This window comes from Mytilus trossulus, chromosome 2, assembly GCF_036588685.1.
Source record: "Mytilus trossulus isolate FHL-02 chromosome 2, PNRI_Mtr1.1.1.hap1, whole genome shotgun sequence".
Classification (NCBI taxonomy): domain Eukaryota; kingdom Metazoa; phylum Mollusca; class Bivalvia; order Mytilida; family Mytilidae; genus Mytilus; species Mytilus trossulus.
In genome coordinates, this window is record NC_086374.1 from 69,031,566 (window position 1) to 69,048,609 (window position 17,044).

The 17,044-nt window shown below is 32.1% G+C and overlaps 1 protein-coding gene across 1 annotated transcript; it reads right to left on the minus strand.

Moving 5' to 3' along the window:
* Window positions 1–3,443: 3,443 nt before the first annotated feature.
* On the minus strand, window positions 3,444–16,664 carry LOC134707882 (uncharacterized). The gene is made up of 3 exons (XM_063567993.1): window positions 16,018–16,664; window positions 9,558–9,689; window positions 3,444–4,800 (listed from the first exon to the last, which is right to left on the minus strand). Exons 1-3 carry the CDS (start codon window positions 16,250–16,252, stop codon window positions 3,875–3,877), a joined length of 1,293 nt encoding a protein of 430 aa, XP_063424063.1. The 5' UTR covers window positions 16,253–16,664; the 3' UTR covers window positions 3,444–3,874.
* Window positions 16,665–17,044: the final 380 nt, after the last annotated feature.

Genomic DNA, 17,044 nt, shown 5'->3' on the forward strand with positions numbered 1-17,044 from the left:
GTGATGTTGGGCTCCTTTCAGCAGGACAAGACCAGTTACAAAGAAGCCAAAGACAACAGTAGGGACATTAACAAAAATCAAGTCTAATAATCTGTTTGGATGGTTTAACAATAGTAATTTCAGGGCCCTTTATAGCTTACTGCTTGGTGTGAGCTAAGGCTTCGTGTTGAATGCCATACTTTGATCTTTAATGGTTTACTTTGACACATTGTGACTTGGATGTAGTGTTGTCTCTATGATACTCATACCTTATATTTTTATTTCTGTAGAATACCTACTTGTAGCGAAAAGCAAATATCCAATGAAAATGGCATCTCACAAAAGTTTAACATAAATGTCTTTACAAAATTCAACTATGAACTTAATCATATAACAAATGAGCTTTGACAAAGAGTAATAAAACTTTAAAAAAAAAAAAAAAATGAGTAGAACTAATCATAAAAAGGACATAAAAGCAAATTAGAGATATGTGAAGCTAGAAAAATACATAAACAATTTCAAAAATTAAATGAAAAAAAATAAAAATGCTATCAAAACATTAAAACCCAAAGCGGAAAGTTAGAAGATTCACAGAAAAGCCTGAAATAACCTATAAACATCAACGACAACGATTGTAATAAAAGAGATAATTAGAATAATTTGTTTTATTAATTTGCTTATGTGCTTTGTCTATTGTTTTATAGTGATTAAGATTTGAACACTATGTGGACTGCTGAATCTCTATGTTTGACATTTTTATCTATTACTACTATGATGAAGGGCGTAGGTAGTGGCCTCATGTGCAAATACGCACAAATATGATTAAGATAAGATAAGAAGTTTGACGGTTCGTTTTGTTTACACAATAAAATATCATTGTATTGACATTATATGTATAGTTCATACATATGATAGGTATAGCTAGCTATAAAATCTAGTTTAACCAACCATTTTCTACACAATGTATACCAGTACAGTAACGTATGGTGAATTAAACTGATACAATAAAATGCACAATTATGATTTTACAATTCAATTATTCTTGGCAAGTCTAACAAATTGATACACTCCCTGCGTTCCTTTTTTAGAAATAAAAATTTAAAAGACAACCAAATCAACTCAATGGTACATAGAATAACAAAATCAGAGATCTATATTTTAATTCGATTGAATCAACTCAAAATCAAAGATATAAATAGATGCAAATATTTTCATTTTATATAAGCCTCTTTTAAGGGTATCCCAATACAGTGATAATATGGAAATCTGACAATTCATAGCGGAATAGATTACCATTACCAACGACTTTTATATTTCCAAATCGACAACTTAAAGAAATTTATAGATAATTATCTGGAAAACATGATTATACTCTTTTGAAATATGGTACCATGGCCTAAAAATGAGCATGTATAATGCATTAACGTGTAATGCAAAGCTTTCAAAAATCATAAAACAGACTACGTTGTCTCATTGTATTATCAAGCTAAATACATTATTGGTTGAAAAACAATTTTCAGCAAAACACAACAGAGAATTATAACGATTTATTACGGAATAATGACTTTACATGTATGTTTCATTATAATACGTAAGAATGATTGCACTACAAACTGCTCAGAGTCTGAAAAGACAAAATTTTATGCTCGACCAGTAAAGCCGAGCACACATTTTACTCGACTAGTCTCGACATTGTCTCGACATTACTTAACTGTACTCGACTATATAGCTAGGTATCGATTCAATACTTGATGATCTTATTGTAGTCTGAAATGGTCTCGACCAAAGCTCGACCAAGGCTCGACTAGTCTGGCCCTTCAAATTTAGTCTTCACTGGCGTAAATCAGCCCAACTTACTAAATTTAATATGGATGTAACAAGATTCCAGTTCATTTGGTAGGTTGGTTCATTGCTTTGAAATTAAAGGACTTAAGTAATAGGTAAATTTTATTTTTATCATATTCAGATAGTAAACTTCAATTCAACTTGGATTTTCTTAAAACAGTACAGCTATTTCAATAATACTTTGATCTTACTGAATCCCAGGTCGTTATGCAGTTTGGTGTATTGCTGTCAAATTTCAGGATTAAACTAATCTTGGCCCCAAAAGCTAGAATTTGCAGTCCGAACTTAAATTTCTAGGTTTTTTACCTTGATGAATTAAAACATGAAATTTGACAGCTATATGCCAAACAACATAGCAGCCTGGAATTCAGTAAGATCAATATATAACTAAGATAGCTGTATAGTTTAATGAAAATCCAAGTTCTATGAAAAAGTTATAAAACCATTAAAGTGTACTATCTGAATTTAGTCAGATAGTATTTAGTCAGTTTAGTCAATTAAGTCCGAACTGCAATTTCTAGCATATTGTTTTACCTAGATTGATTCAATCGCTGTAGAGTTTAAAGATAAAAGTTGATTGAAAAAGTTATTAAAATAATTAAAGATGACTATCTGAGGTTAATTCAATTTGTTTTACCTTTTAATTTTAGTCCTTTAATTTCACAGCAATTAACCAAACTACCAAATAAACTGGAAGTTTGTTAAGGGCAAAGGATACAAACTAGCCAATTATCTACTATTAGTCGAATAAAAAAAAAGACAAATGCAAAAACAGACAAACAACAGCACAGAGCAATTTAAAAGTTTGTAACATATATCCAATAGCAACGGTTGTATCAGTAAAATACATGTTGATGACCTGCCAAATGTGATTAATTGAGTTTAAATACTCGTTCTCCTTAACTTAAATTTAAATGTCTCTTATTTGGATATAAATCAGGTAAGTGTTTCACGAATGACATTGACAATCAAGGGCAAAACTAAACAATTAACTGGCACTACAATATGTTTAAAACACCAAACGCACATTCCATAGGTTAAGTTCTCACCAGCCAAAAAATAGAGATATAAATATACACTGTGATAAAGCATGCCAATGAAACACAACAATGATCTTAATTACCAATCCAATCAAACCTATGCTTTTGAAGGATAGCTTTATAAGTTAACATACTAGCATAATATATAGAGAAAGACGATATACACATTACAATTGCAAAAACAATATACTATTTGTTCAAGATAAACCATCCATTTTCAAGCTAGAAAATAACAAATCGGCTACAGATTTTCAACAGAACATCAATATGTCCTCTACGGTGTATTTCTTTACTCTCCTTGAATGAGAAGTCGATTTATTTTGTATTGATGTTAAACGCCCAGTGGCAAATATTTTATGCATTTTCAGAATAAAACGTTATATATTATAATATATTCAGTCGACAAGAGGACATGACAACATACCCTGACGCAAATCTTTGACTCCGAGTCAACGATACTCTTATTCCTAAACATTAATGCCGAGTTCAGAAGCATATATTTTTTTTCAAATACGTGCTTTGATCTAGCTGTTTCACGTGGCGAGCACCCTACCACGAGACGATTTTTTTCATTTCATATTTCGTTACAAAAGAATTATAAATATATGTTAAGATGCACTTTCTCGGGTAAATAAAAAAATCGTTGAAATTCACTCTTCATCCGTTTCAACGAAATCAACATTTAGGACTATGGTAAACACAGCAAGGTGTGTTTCATACAAGTGAGATAAATCAATTATCACATATAATATATTTATTGGACTTACAGTGACTTCATAAATTGAATGCAATAAAGGTCTCATAAGTTGCTTAGGTTGCATTAACCTTGGACTGATTAAATTATAATACAATATGGTTTACAGCCGCGATCATAAAATATGACATCGTTATCAGGCTAAGTGTTTTACAAATGTCAACTATTCATGATTTACAAAAGGCACATGCTTATATTTTTAAGACATAAAGACATTATAAGATATGAGACCATTATAAGAATCATACACAAATAGTCAGAACCTGAACTGTTTTTCGTTTTCTTTTGATGTTGGACTAGTCTCTGTAGAGTGTATTGGTGAAGAATCTGTAGAAAGAGATTTCTGCTTTCTAAATTTCTTCTTCGTGCTATGAAAGGTTTCGGATACTACTCGGACATTAGAAATGTTCCTTGTTCCTCCACACTTTGACGCTTTTAGTTCTCCCCTTTCTTTCAAAGATCCATGTCTGTTATGTTTATTTTTCAATATTGTTTTTCTTTCATCTTCTAAAAGTATTTTTTCTGATAGAGGTTCTTTAACCTTCGGTGGACTCGATGATATGTGTTTCTCTGGATGTACTTTAGTCTTTTCGTTGCATTTTTCGTCACTTTTCTCTGGACGAACAGTTTTCCTCTTTTCTTTGGACGAATTACTCCGTCTCATTTTGAAAGAATCCAGATCCGTCTTAACTATTTTTCTTTCTTTTAATGACCCACCTCTTCTATGTTTATGTTGTCCAATAGCACACGGTGATATGTTGTCATCTTCAACTGTACCTTCGTACTGCAGATTGCCGAAATTGGTTACGTCCTTTTTACACGATATCGGACCATGTCTTGATGAATCGATTCGTCTGGGTGACTGCATTGAAGATACAGATAAAGAAAGACCAGAACTAGGTCGGCAGAGAATTTCACTTTTCGCTCTTTGCAATAGCTTATGCTGATTTTGTTCTGCGATTGTTTTTCGGGGTCGACGGATCGATGAAGTTGATTCCCATTGGTCACAATAGTTATCGTCTCCGACATCATTTTGTCTCTTGTGCTGAGAAGAACGCAGTTTAGATATGAATGATGCCGCAAGCAGTGTTGTACGTATGCCGGATGTAGATGACTTGATTTTATCAACATCTTCGTATTCTAAAGATTTCCTCCTCGGCATTTTGAAGCACTGTTTTGAACCTAATAAAATCAAAAGGATTATTTCATTAATTTCAAAACATTTATGAAAACAAAGATTACACGTTTATAAATTCGGTTTAAGGTGAAATTTGGCGTCTGAGCTTAGTACTTATTCTGAATAGTTCTGGTTAAAGCGCGTCATTAATGCCTGCACCTAGTCAGGAATATGACAGTTGTCCATTCGTTTGATGTGTTATGTCATTTGATTTTGCCATGTGATAAGCGTTTCCAATTGAATCTTCCTTGCAGTTCAGTATTTTTGTGATTTTACTTTTTTAATTATAAATGTCCTTTATACAAAACGTAATTGAGAAAGATCTTTGATTGGGAGCTCGTTAGATCTTACCATTGCGTTTGTACTTTCTAATGATTGTATTCCAAAACTGCATACATGTATTAAAACTCATATAACAATATTATATGTAAAATTGATAAATAAATGTCTACAAACATTGTATATGATATTGTTAAATAAAACATGTATGCATTTGTGGAATAAAATTAATCATAAATTTGTTGAGAAAAAAATATCTGGAAATATGTGTTTATAAAAGAGATACTATAATAATTGAAATCGTGTTCTCGGGTTTATATAAATGATAAGCTTGTGATAAACAATAACATGATATTTTAGAGAAGAGGAGGTGAAAATTTGATACCTATTAACAGGTACTTTTACTGCTTAGTAATAGTATTTCCAATATGATTTAAAAAAAAAAAACTGATCCTATGTCAACGCTTCGCATGAAAAAAATCCGAAAAGATTTCATTCTAGTTTCTATTTTGATGGCATTTCGTGATCCTAAGGCCAATCATGTGTGTTTACTGTCCGGCTGATAAAAAATAAAAGGGGTAGGCAGGTCAGTAGGGATTTAAAAAAAACATTGAGTCTATGGGAGCAACATTGTGACTTTAACAGTGCTTAATAAAACTAGAGGCTCTAAAGAGCCTGTGTCGCTCACCTTGGTCTATGTGCATATTAAACAAAGGACACAAATGGATTCATGACAAAATTGTATTTTGGTGATGGTGATGTGTTTGAAGTTCTTACTTTACTGAACGATTTTGCTTCTTACAATTACATCTATCATGAACTTTGCCCATTAGTAACAGAGAACTATATTTGGTAAAAATTTACATAAATTTACCAAATTAATGAAAATTGTTAAAAATTTACTATAAAGGGCAATAACTCCTTAAGGGGTCAATTGACCATTTAGGTCATGTTGACTTATTTGTAGATCTTACTTTGCTGAACATTATTGCTGTTTACAGTTTATCGCTATCTATAATAGTATTCAAGATAACCAAAAACGGCAAAATTTCTTTAAAAATTACCAATTGGAGGGTAGCAACCCAACAACCAGTTGTCCAATTCATCTGAAAAATTCAGGGCAGATAGATATTGACTTGATTAACAATTTAACTTTTTTGTCAGATTTGCTCTAGATGCTTTGGTTTCATAGTTATAAGCAAAAAACTGCATTTTACCCCTATGTTCTATTTTTAGCCGTGGCGGCCATCTTGGTTGAATGGCCAGGTCATCTGACACATTTTTCAAACTAGATACCCCAAAGATGATTGTGGCCTAGTAGTTTCAGTGGAGATTTTGTAAAAGATTACTTAGATTTATGAAAAATGGTTAAAGATTGACTATAAAGGGCAATAACTCCTAAAGGGGTCAACTGACCATTTTGGTCATGTTGACTTATTTGTAGATCTTACTTTGCTGAACATTATTGCTGTTTACAATTTATCTCTATCTATAATAATATTCAAGATAATAACCAAAAACAGCAAAATTTCCTCAAAATTACCAATTCAGAGGCAGCAACCCAACAACCGATTGACTGATTCATCTGAAAATTTCAGGGCAGATAGTTCTTGACCTGATAAACATTTTTATCCCATGTCAGATTTCCTCAAAATGCTTTGGTTTTTGAGTTATAAGCCAAAAACTGCATTTTACCCCTATGTTCTATTTTTAGCGATGGCGGCCATCTTGGTTGGTTGACCAGGTCACGCCACACATTTTTTAAACTAGATACCCCAAAGATGATTGTGGCCAAGTTTGGATTAATTTGGCCAAGTAGTTTCAGAGGAGAAGATTTTTGTAAAAGATTACTTTAATTTACGAAAAATGGTTAAAAATTGACTATAAAGGGCAATAACTCCTAAACAGGTCAACTGACCATTTTGGTTATGTTGACTTATTTGTAGATCTTACTTTGCTGAACATTATTGCTGTTTACAGTTTATCTCTATCTATAATAATATTCAAGATAATAACCAAAAACAGCAAAATTTCCTCAAAATTACCAATTCAGGGGCAGCAACCCAACAACTGATTGACCGATTCATCTGAAAATTTTAGGGCAGATAGATCTTGACCTGATAAACATTTTTATCCCATGTCAGATTCCTCAAAATGCTTTGGTTTTTGAGTTATAAGCCAAAAACTGCATTTTACCCCTTTGTTCTATTTTTAGCGGTGGTGGCCATCTTGGTTGGTTGACCAGGTCACGCCACACATTTTTTAAACTAGATACCCCAAAGATGATTGTGGCCAAGTTTGGATTAATTTGGCCAAGTAGTTTCAGAGGAGAAGATTTTTGTAAAAGATTACTTTAATTAACGAAAAATGGTTAAAAATTGACTATAAAGGGCAATAACTCCTAAACGGGTCAACTGACCATTTTGGTCATGTTGACTTATTTGTAGATCTTACTTTGCTGAACATTATTGCTGTTTACAGTTTATCTCTAACTATAATAATATTCAAGATAATAACCAAAAACAGCAAAATTTCTTCAAAATTACCAATTCAGGGGCAGCAACCCAACAACCGATTGACCGATTCATCTGAAAATTTCAGGGCAGATAGATCTTGACCTGATAAACATTTTTACCCCATGTCAGATTTGCTCTAAATGCTTTGGTTTTTGAGTTATAAGCCAAAAACTGCATTTTACCCCTATGTTCTATTTTTAGCCGTGGCGGCCATCTTGGTTGGTTGACCGGGTCACGCCACACATTTTTTAAACTAGATACCCCAATGATGATTGTGGCCAAGTTTGGTTTGATTTGGCCCAGTAGTTTCAGAGGAGAAGATTTTTGTAAAAGTTAACGACGACGGACGACGACGACGACGGACGACGACGGACGCCGACGGACGCCGACGGACGACGACGGACGACGCCGGACGCCGGACGCCAAGTGATGAGAAAAGCTCACTTGGCCCTTCGGGCCAGGTGAGCTAAAAATAGTCAAACAAACTTTGAGGTAAGAGATGAAAATAAGGGTGGTAGGGGTACAGTAAACACGCATACTTTTTTGTTTTGCCTTAGGTTTTGTCACCATGTTACAAACCTTCAAACTTTGGATGCAGAAATAGTATGGGTTGATATAAAAATTAATCAGAACAAAAACTATAACTTAAAGGCGGAGTGTTGTTAGATTCCTTTTAAACAAAGCGCGGACATATTAACGTTATTAAATCAGATTTGTTTCACTTTGATAAGATTATTGGTAGACAGCAGTAATTTCTTTAAATGTCATGTTGTATTTGGTTCATTTAAATTTGAAACTGATAAAGGTCTCTTTACTTTTAATTAGAATATGTTTAACCAAAATTACATGTATTTTTCTATCGATGAAGTTCTGGTCTGTATATAGAATCATATTCAAAACAGTGTGGTCCTGGCCATTGATTGACGACCTAAATTATCCCATTGACTGGGACAGACTAGATGAACGTTTGTCTGTAGCGACCATTGCTCACTTCTTACTTATTATAGAATTTAAACTGTGGGGTCACCAAAGGTTCTTAACGCCTTTAATAATAAAATAATTCGAAAAACTATTCAGGAATAACCTTTATGTTTTGATTTATATTATTGATATTATATGGTTATTGCATGAATATTGGGGAATATTGTCCCGAGTAGAATTTTATATTGCACGAGCTTGTGAGTGCAATATATGTTCTACGAGGGACAATATTTCCCAATATTCATGCAATAACCCTTTTATTGTATAGCAATATAATATTTGAAAGTGAAAATTGGTTTAAACTAAGAATTTTTCGTTGATGACGTCATAAATTTTGAAGATTTATTGCACTAGTGCAATATTAGAATTTATTGCACGCTAACTTTTTGTTACTTTCTGTGGGAAATATTATATTGCTATACAATAAAAACCAATACATCGTGTTATGCCGGATTCGTTTTTCGAATTGCTTTATTTAGGTGTTGAGAACCTTTGGTAACCCCACAGATTCAGTGTATTTAACAAGTACATAGTGAGCAGTGATTGTAACCGGCAAACGTTCACCTAATCTGTCACAGTCAATGGGATAATTTAGGTCGTCAATCAATGGCCAGGACCACACTGTTTTGAATATGATTCTATTTAAAGTTCATTAGTCAATTTATATCAACTTTTGACTGTTCGCTTTTTCGTTTAAGCAAGAAGGCACCACTTACCAAGAAGAAAAACTAAAATGTAACAACAATCTTTTGACATAAGACTTTCAAAGACCTAATATTTAAACCAAACCCAAAAGTACATGGTACATTTCAAAGAATTATTTTCCGAAAATTTAGAACAGCTTAATACATTCACTGTAACATGTAAAATCTTTGTAACTATAAATGATAATTCAAATTCGAATAAGAAAAGACGATTGTGTCAATAATTGATTTTAACAAAGAAAAATACATTATGACAGCTGAGTCCTAAAATAGATAATATACCTGTTATTTTGTGTTTATCTTGTTTGGCCGGTAGCTGGCTGAACTTTGGCATTATCATGACAGGGTAAGGGTTGGATATGAAGTCGTCTTCATTGCTCGACTCTGACGATTTTTCATCTTTTTCATCTCCATCTACAAGATACAAAAAATACCTTAGACTTAAGGCATTTTTTTAACATGTTAATAATAATAAAGTTTCAAAACGTTTACAATTTGATGTATCTTTGTTAATATTATTTTTTTAAAGGAAAAGAAAGGAATGTTTAAACGAGAAAAAAATCAATAAGACAATCAACACGTCATACACTCTTCAACAATAAGCAAGTGTCTGTAAACAAATTGAAACAAAATATCATTAATTTAATGCGTTCGAAGAGCTTCGGAATTTATGTTCATCAGAAAAGTTTAGTGAAAATAATATGAAAGCCAATGGTGCATAAGTCGAAACCATAAAAGATCTAATATATAACTAAGCATAATAAGATATCATGCCTTTGGTTAATAGACTCATATTCAAAACAGTGTGGTCCTGGCTATTGATTGACGACCTAAATTATCCCATTGACTGGGACAGATTAGGTGAACGTTTGTCTGTAACGACCATTGCTCACTTCTTACTTATTATAGAATTTAAACTGTGGGGTCACCAAAGGTTCTTAACGCCTTTAATAATAAAATTATTCGAAAAATTATTCAGGAATAACCTTTATGTTTTGATTTATATTATTGATATAAATCAACACATCGTATTATTCCGGATTCGTTTTTCGAATTGCTTTTTTTAGGTGTTGAAAACCTTTGGTGACCCCACTGATTCAGTGTCTTTAACAAGTACATAGTGAGCAGTGATTGGTACCGACAAACGTTCACCTAATCTGTCCCAGTCAATGGGATAATTTAGGTCGTCAATCAATGGCCAGGACCACACTGTTTTGAATATGATTCTTAATAGTTGACTTTGAGCGTCTCTGGTGAAATTCAAGAAAAGCGCTTCAGAAGCAGTATTTTTTCATATGTTCTTCGACCTCTAGTCGCACCCTAGGCTAGGTAAGCTGGAAATGTATATGGCATCGCAATCTTATACCAGTAATGAAAAGAGGGAACAACTAATGAGGTTCTAGCTGAATTTAAAACAGTCGTATGATCGTACCACAGCTTCTCACAGAATTCTCGCATATACCGAGAGCATGTTTTAAAAAAATCAATTTCAGATACAGTTGTACGATTGGATACTGCGACGTCTAATAAATTAAAAAAAAAGCTTGTCTAATGGCCAATGTTTTTTTTTATATCTTAGTTGTATAAATACTAAAATTTTTATCAAACTAATATTTTTTTTATAAATAATAAAAGTGTATCGTGTATGGTTATTTGTGAGGTACGTGTTGCTCAGGCCTTAGTTTTTGTTGTGATGTGTAGTGGACTTTCTGAGTGAGTGTGTTACGTGTGTGTGTTTTTTTCCATTGTGTTGTAAATTCCTCTCTGACCTATGTATTTTGAATTTCCCAATGGTATATTCCGCCCTCTTTTTGTTCGAGTACTTAATAATTTAGTCAGTCTAGATTATCCTGTTTTTTTCTGTAATATCCCTTTGATGAAAGTATAAGTGTACCATATATACCTAATACGCCGGGGAATGTCGAGGTTGAAGAAATTTTTCTAAACTTAAAATCATTTTGAAATTCAAAACACTCAACGTCAAGGTAATATTTCAACCAATAACGTGTACCTAACCGAAAGTGACATTTGAGAAAAGCAACTAATATCAAAAAATAAAAAAATATGGTTAATAGTTACTAATTTAATATTATAAAATGAGTTATTTCCTAAAGATGTTAATAGCTATAGATCAGAAAGGTTGAAAATAATATTCAAAGTTCAATCAATAGAAGATGACTGGGTAAAAGCAGAAAACTTCAAGTTCGATAAATGCGCACAACTGAAATGAACTATACATGATATTGTACACCACGGAACTTGTAGGTGTTTATGTAACATTTTATCAAAATTTACTAGGTATGATCAGGTACGAAATATATCACAACACTATCGGTTTCTTTAAGTTATAATTCATTTTATCACTTTTAAATTACCGTTGTAATTTCTTGTCAATCAGGTGTGAAATACACATTTTCATCTTATCTGATATAAAGCGACGAAAAGTGCTTTTCAAGGTCACATTGTTAGTTTAGGAACACAATACAAGCTAATAATGTGGGAACAATATAATCGATATCCTTTTTATTGAACTTTTAGGTGGACCCTATTATCATGTTATTAATAACCTTATAAACGAAATTAGATATTAAACACATTTATGTTATCCAGTTAATGAAGTTCTAGTGGGATCTAGTTGAGAGGCCTTCATTTTTCCAGCTGAAGCACGTGTCCCGTGTGGGATTTTCTCGTTGAGTTGAAGACACATTGGTGGCCATCGGCTGTTTTCTGTTCTTTGGTCGGGTTGCTGTCTCTTTGACATATTCCCCATTTCCATTCTCAATTTTGTTAAGAAAAAATATGTCATTATTCTCTATTCTTAAATTATACTTTTTGTTTATTATTCTCTATTGTTTATATTTTATCACCCAATTATTCTTTCTTTTTTTTCGGGCCAATTTCTCTAATATTTTTTTAGGTCCATTTTTCGAATTCTGCAGCATTCAATTTGGTCTATTTTTCTCTATAATCTTTACCCTTTCGAGACCCTAGTTGGTGTTAATAGATTATTTGCTTATTTGTTCTATTCAAATAGTATATCGATGTAACATTGTATGTATAGTACATTAATTAAGTTTTAGGTAATGATGACTTTTAAGTGCAGAAATGTCTTTTTAGTATTTTAAAGGTACAAGTAGTGTGAATATCAATTTTTCAATCTAGAAACTGTTCTTCTCTCTTCAAAACAGGCATATTAAGAAGAGGATTTCGATTTCCAAAATGCATGTTTTTAATTTATTTATCTAAGTAAAAGGTCACGAAATCATTTGTCGTACTGATGAATATAATATGTCAAAGGAATAAAAAAAAAGAGGATGTGGTATGATTGTCAATGAGACAACTCTCCACAAGCGACCAAATTAACACAGAAATTAACAACTATATGTCACCGTACGGCTTATTCCTATTATTATCTTACATTAGCAGCTTTTAATCAAACTTCCTTTGAGAGTTTTAACTCGTACTCATATATATATTGAAGATTGTATAAACTGTTTGTTTTATATGCATGTCCATTATATTATACTGTTATTGTAACTTTATAATGTATTATGGAGAAGACTTCATAAGTATGATTTACTTGTGTCTAATCCATTTTGCTTTAATTCAGCAAATAAAATATGTTTAAACTAAAATATAGAAGATGAAGTGTGATTTCCAATGAGACAACCCTCCACAAGAGACAAAATGACGTACATGTAGCAACTATTTTTAAGGTCAACGTACGGCATTCAACAATTAGCAACTCCCACCTAACATACGAAGCAATGCGAGTCCTCCAGATTTACATAGTTGTTTTTTTACATGTATTACATTATGATAATTATCAAGTTCTCTTCCTGAATATACATTTATACGTTTGCCACTGGACATTTAACACATCCATCCATTATCATAATTATTCATGCATTGCATTTCACGAAATTGTGAAAATAAAATCATTCTGTAAGGGCTAGTTTATATACACAATATTTTTTGGACACAAAGAACACAAAGCTATAATGGCAAACAAACTAATGGCAAGTGGCCAAACGATATTGGATACCATTTATCATGCTTTTCATTTACATATGATTAATTATAAAAAAAACTATCATTCTGCAAAGTGTAAATTAGACACACCTATTCGGGCTAACGCCCATAAGATGTATCTTGTATTTCTACATGTAGCTAATACGTATTTTAGGGAGTTATAACACATACTCATCTATTATAATACAAAAACAATGGTGTTTGTTTCAACACAATCAATTTCATCAATCATTACCGATTATAAGAAATAAAAGAATATTTAGATTAAATGAGATCTCCCGCTTTATTGACGTCTGTGTTTGAGGATTGATGAATTAACATGGGAGCCATTAAAGTCGGATTATCATCACAGCAATATTTGTTTATATGATATTTAAGAAATTATAACGTCTACAAAATGTAGGATGTCTTGTTTGGTTAAGAGTAGTTGTGCAACGAGAATACATTCAAAGTGACATATTTGCACATTATATTACAATTATTACATTTCATCTTATATGTTTCTTAAATATTCGTACTTTTGATTGGCTGCCAACAATCGATGGACATTCCAAAATTGGATTTTATTTCCTAATAAAATTTAACATTCCTGAGAGTTTTAGTGCTTCCCGTGTTAACAATACAACAATGCATAGGAAATCAGAACATGACATGTCTTTTAACTTGTGGCATTAAATGGAATTATGAGGTTTGTAAAAATGTTGATAGGGCGCGCAGTTTTATTTTAAAGCGCGACACATCCCAATATAATTTTAAAAGAAATATTCAAATCTTAAATATCATTTGAGTATATATGACATAAAATAAAGATTATGGTATAAATGCTAATTAAAAGGTCAAACAATATATTACAAAGACATTAAAATGCCTATACATTTACAAGTGGAAAATATGCATTATACAATGAAAACAGACCAATAATGACGTACCATGTTAGTACACTTGCAGTTAAGTGAGAGTTATTTTGCTCCACGCTAAAGGCCTCACTGTGATGATTTGGGTGAAAAACAACAATAAATGCGCTGTTTCTTTGATTTTTGTTTGTGTTTTTGCTGTACACATACTTATTGTGTGTCATGGGTGGACATCGCGTATCCTTTGGCTTCTGGTAAACCATTTGTAATTATAGAGAGTACAGATTCAGAAGCTTTATAAGTCTTACTGTAAACCAAATGTCGTAGCAATACACAAAGACCCTCAATGTAAGATATATATAAGGCTTCAGGTTAACAAAATGTAGTAACAATGCAAGCAGACCCATACACAATAATGTATAAGCTGTATAAAGCTTCCGGTAAACCAAATTTAACACTGACCCTTAATATTAGCTGTAAAAGGCTTCATCTAAGTATTGTTATCCAGTTGTTAAAGCTTATAGTCCAACATTCTGTCGATACTATATACATAATTATATCAAAGCATTGTATAAGGTCTTGTATTTAAGACCGTTCATGACACCTTTACACTGAATGCGTTGGATGTGTACTGATTGATATTCACGTCTTGAAGAATATGAATACTCTGCCAAGTAAAAATACCCTTGTTAAATGTTAAAAACTACAATAAAGTATAGTTTGCATCAATTATTTCGATTCTGATTAGGACAATTAAGGTAATTTCTATGTCCGATGTGTATAAGTGTAGAGTGTTTCTGTAGGCTCTTCCATAAACCTCTCTTTTTCTTCGTAAACAAGCAAACGACTGATAATGTAATTTTTCAGAAGGAAGCAGTTTTGCACAGCCAGCATGAACGGTCGTCGTATCTAGGTCAAATATGTCAATTTCCAAATGCAACACATTACAGCCATAATAAATGAATAAGTAACAACATGTGCATCATTTAGAGTTTTGGAAGTGTTTTTAATAAAAGAAATCTATTTAAATGCATGACAATTTAGTAAAATTCATTATTCTGCAGTAGTCAATATACGCATGTGCAAACAAGTTTTATTGGATTCAGAGCATGGGTTTATTTAAGAATTGAATGCTTATTTTCGTAACTTCATTGGGGTGTAAAAGCGTTGACCGAAGTACATTTTGTATGAAGCGCGGAAGCCTATGAATTTACAAAAAGAACCATTCAATACTCATAATTATTCACATAGCGAAAGAAGCTCGTCATATTAGAATACACCACTGTCCTTCGTATTTTTTTTGTGTGAATTTGCATGTTTCATATTTTTCATACCGGTGTCTTTTATAGTCGATTCTAGTATACAGTATGGTTTTTCTCATTATTATTATAGTTTACATCTCACTCATTCGGACTCCCGTGTCACATGCGACCATGCGACATTTTTGTATTCAAGTATTCCAAGTAATGTAGTAATAATGAAAGGTCAAGTATGTTGTTTTAAAAAAACATGCAGGCCAGCCAACAGTAGAAAATCTAAACAGGATTATAAACACATCTTCGATTTCACAATGTAGACGCCAAGTATTTTTATAAGCTCTTGACTGGGCAGACACAGCCAAATTAAGTATTTGGCAATACTAAAGAAAGTTTACCCGTGTGTTCATTCTTCCAATAACTATAAAACGTTTAAGAACATCAAACTAATTAAACAGTTACCTCAACTGAAAGGGTGTTCATACCTAATACATTTTATGAACTGAAAGGGTTTGTCCATACCTGATAAATCCTTGAACAGAATTTATAGTTTGTCCATACCTGATAAATCCTTGAACAGAAATTATAGTTTGTCCATACCTGATAAATCATTGACATCAGTATCAATTAGTTGTTGCTCAAGTTGTAATCTCTGTAGAATTAATTTAAGTTCGTTTTCATCCTTTGAGTGCTGCTTTACGAATGCTTTCTTTTGTTTATCAATCTGGTTTTGAAGTTTTTGATGCAAAACTTTTTCTGCAACATTCTTCTGTGCCATTCCTTTTATACTATGCAATTCTGTGGAAGCGTTATCCAGCAGTACATTTTGTTCCATATCTCATAAAAATTGTCTGTATTCTTTTTTCATTTGAATACAGACAAAATAAAGAAATGCCTTTACTTATTACGTATTTACATTCGCAGTTACAAGAACTTGCAACTGAATAAAATAATTCCCATATAGTATAAACATTTCATATCCAGTGTATTGTATTTTCCAAAATGCGCAGCATTTATGTTGTTTTTCAATTGTCTTTGTTTTTATCCAGTTTTTATCTCAAATGGAAGATAAAGCACACAAAGCCCGGTTCACACCTATGGCGTATCTTAAACGTTAATAACTAATATGCTAATTACATGTATCAATCATTTGAAAATCTGAATCACTTTTGATCTTTAAGTCTTACTTAACAAAAGAAGTGATCATTTGAAAGTTTAATTCCTGTATCTTCATACATAATAGGCACTCGAACACATATAAACATTTAAGTTAAAGTTCGTCCAAACAAATTCATCATGGTTTTTATTACGCCTAATCTGGATATTTAAATGTTACAGTCGTACTTGAAAGGTGTATATTGCATATACAATAAGAGTTTAAGTACAAACCTTATGTCGCTGAGAGAAAGACATATACATTTTCTTTGCAGGTATAATGTCAGTGTACGAAAATACACTAATGTCTATAAAAAATATACTAGGTTGAATTTATGTAAGGCGTAACTGTTCGATAGTTTGCATTCATCCCAAGTTTTTCAAATTTATTCAATAATTATTATTAAGGAGATTTTTTTTTTTTTTTTTATCAAATTTCATCTATTACATGTATCATAAGAAACGTAAAAAC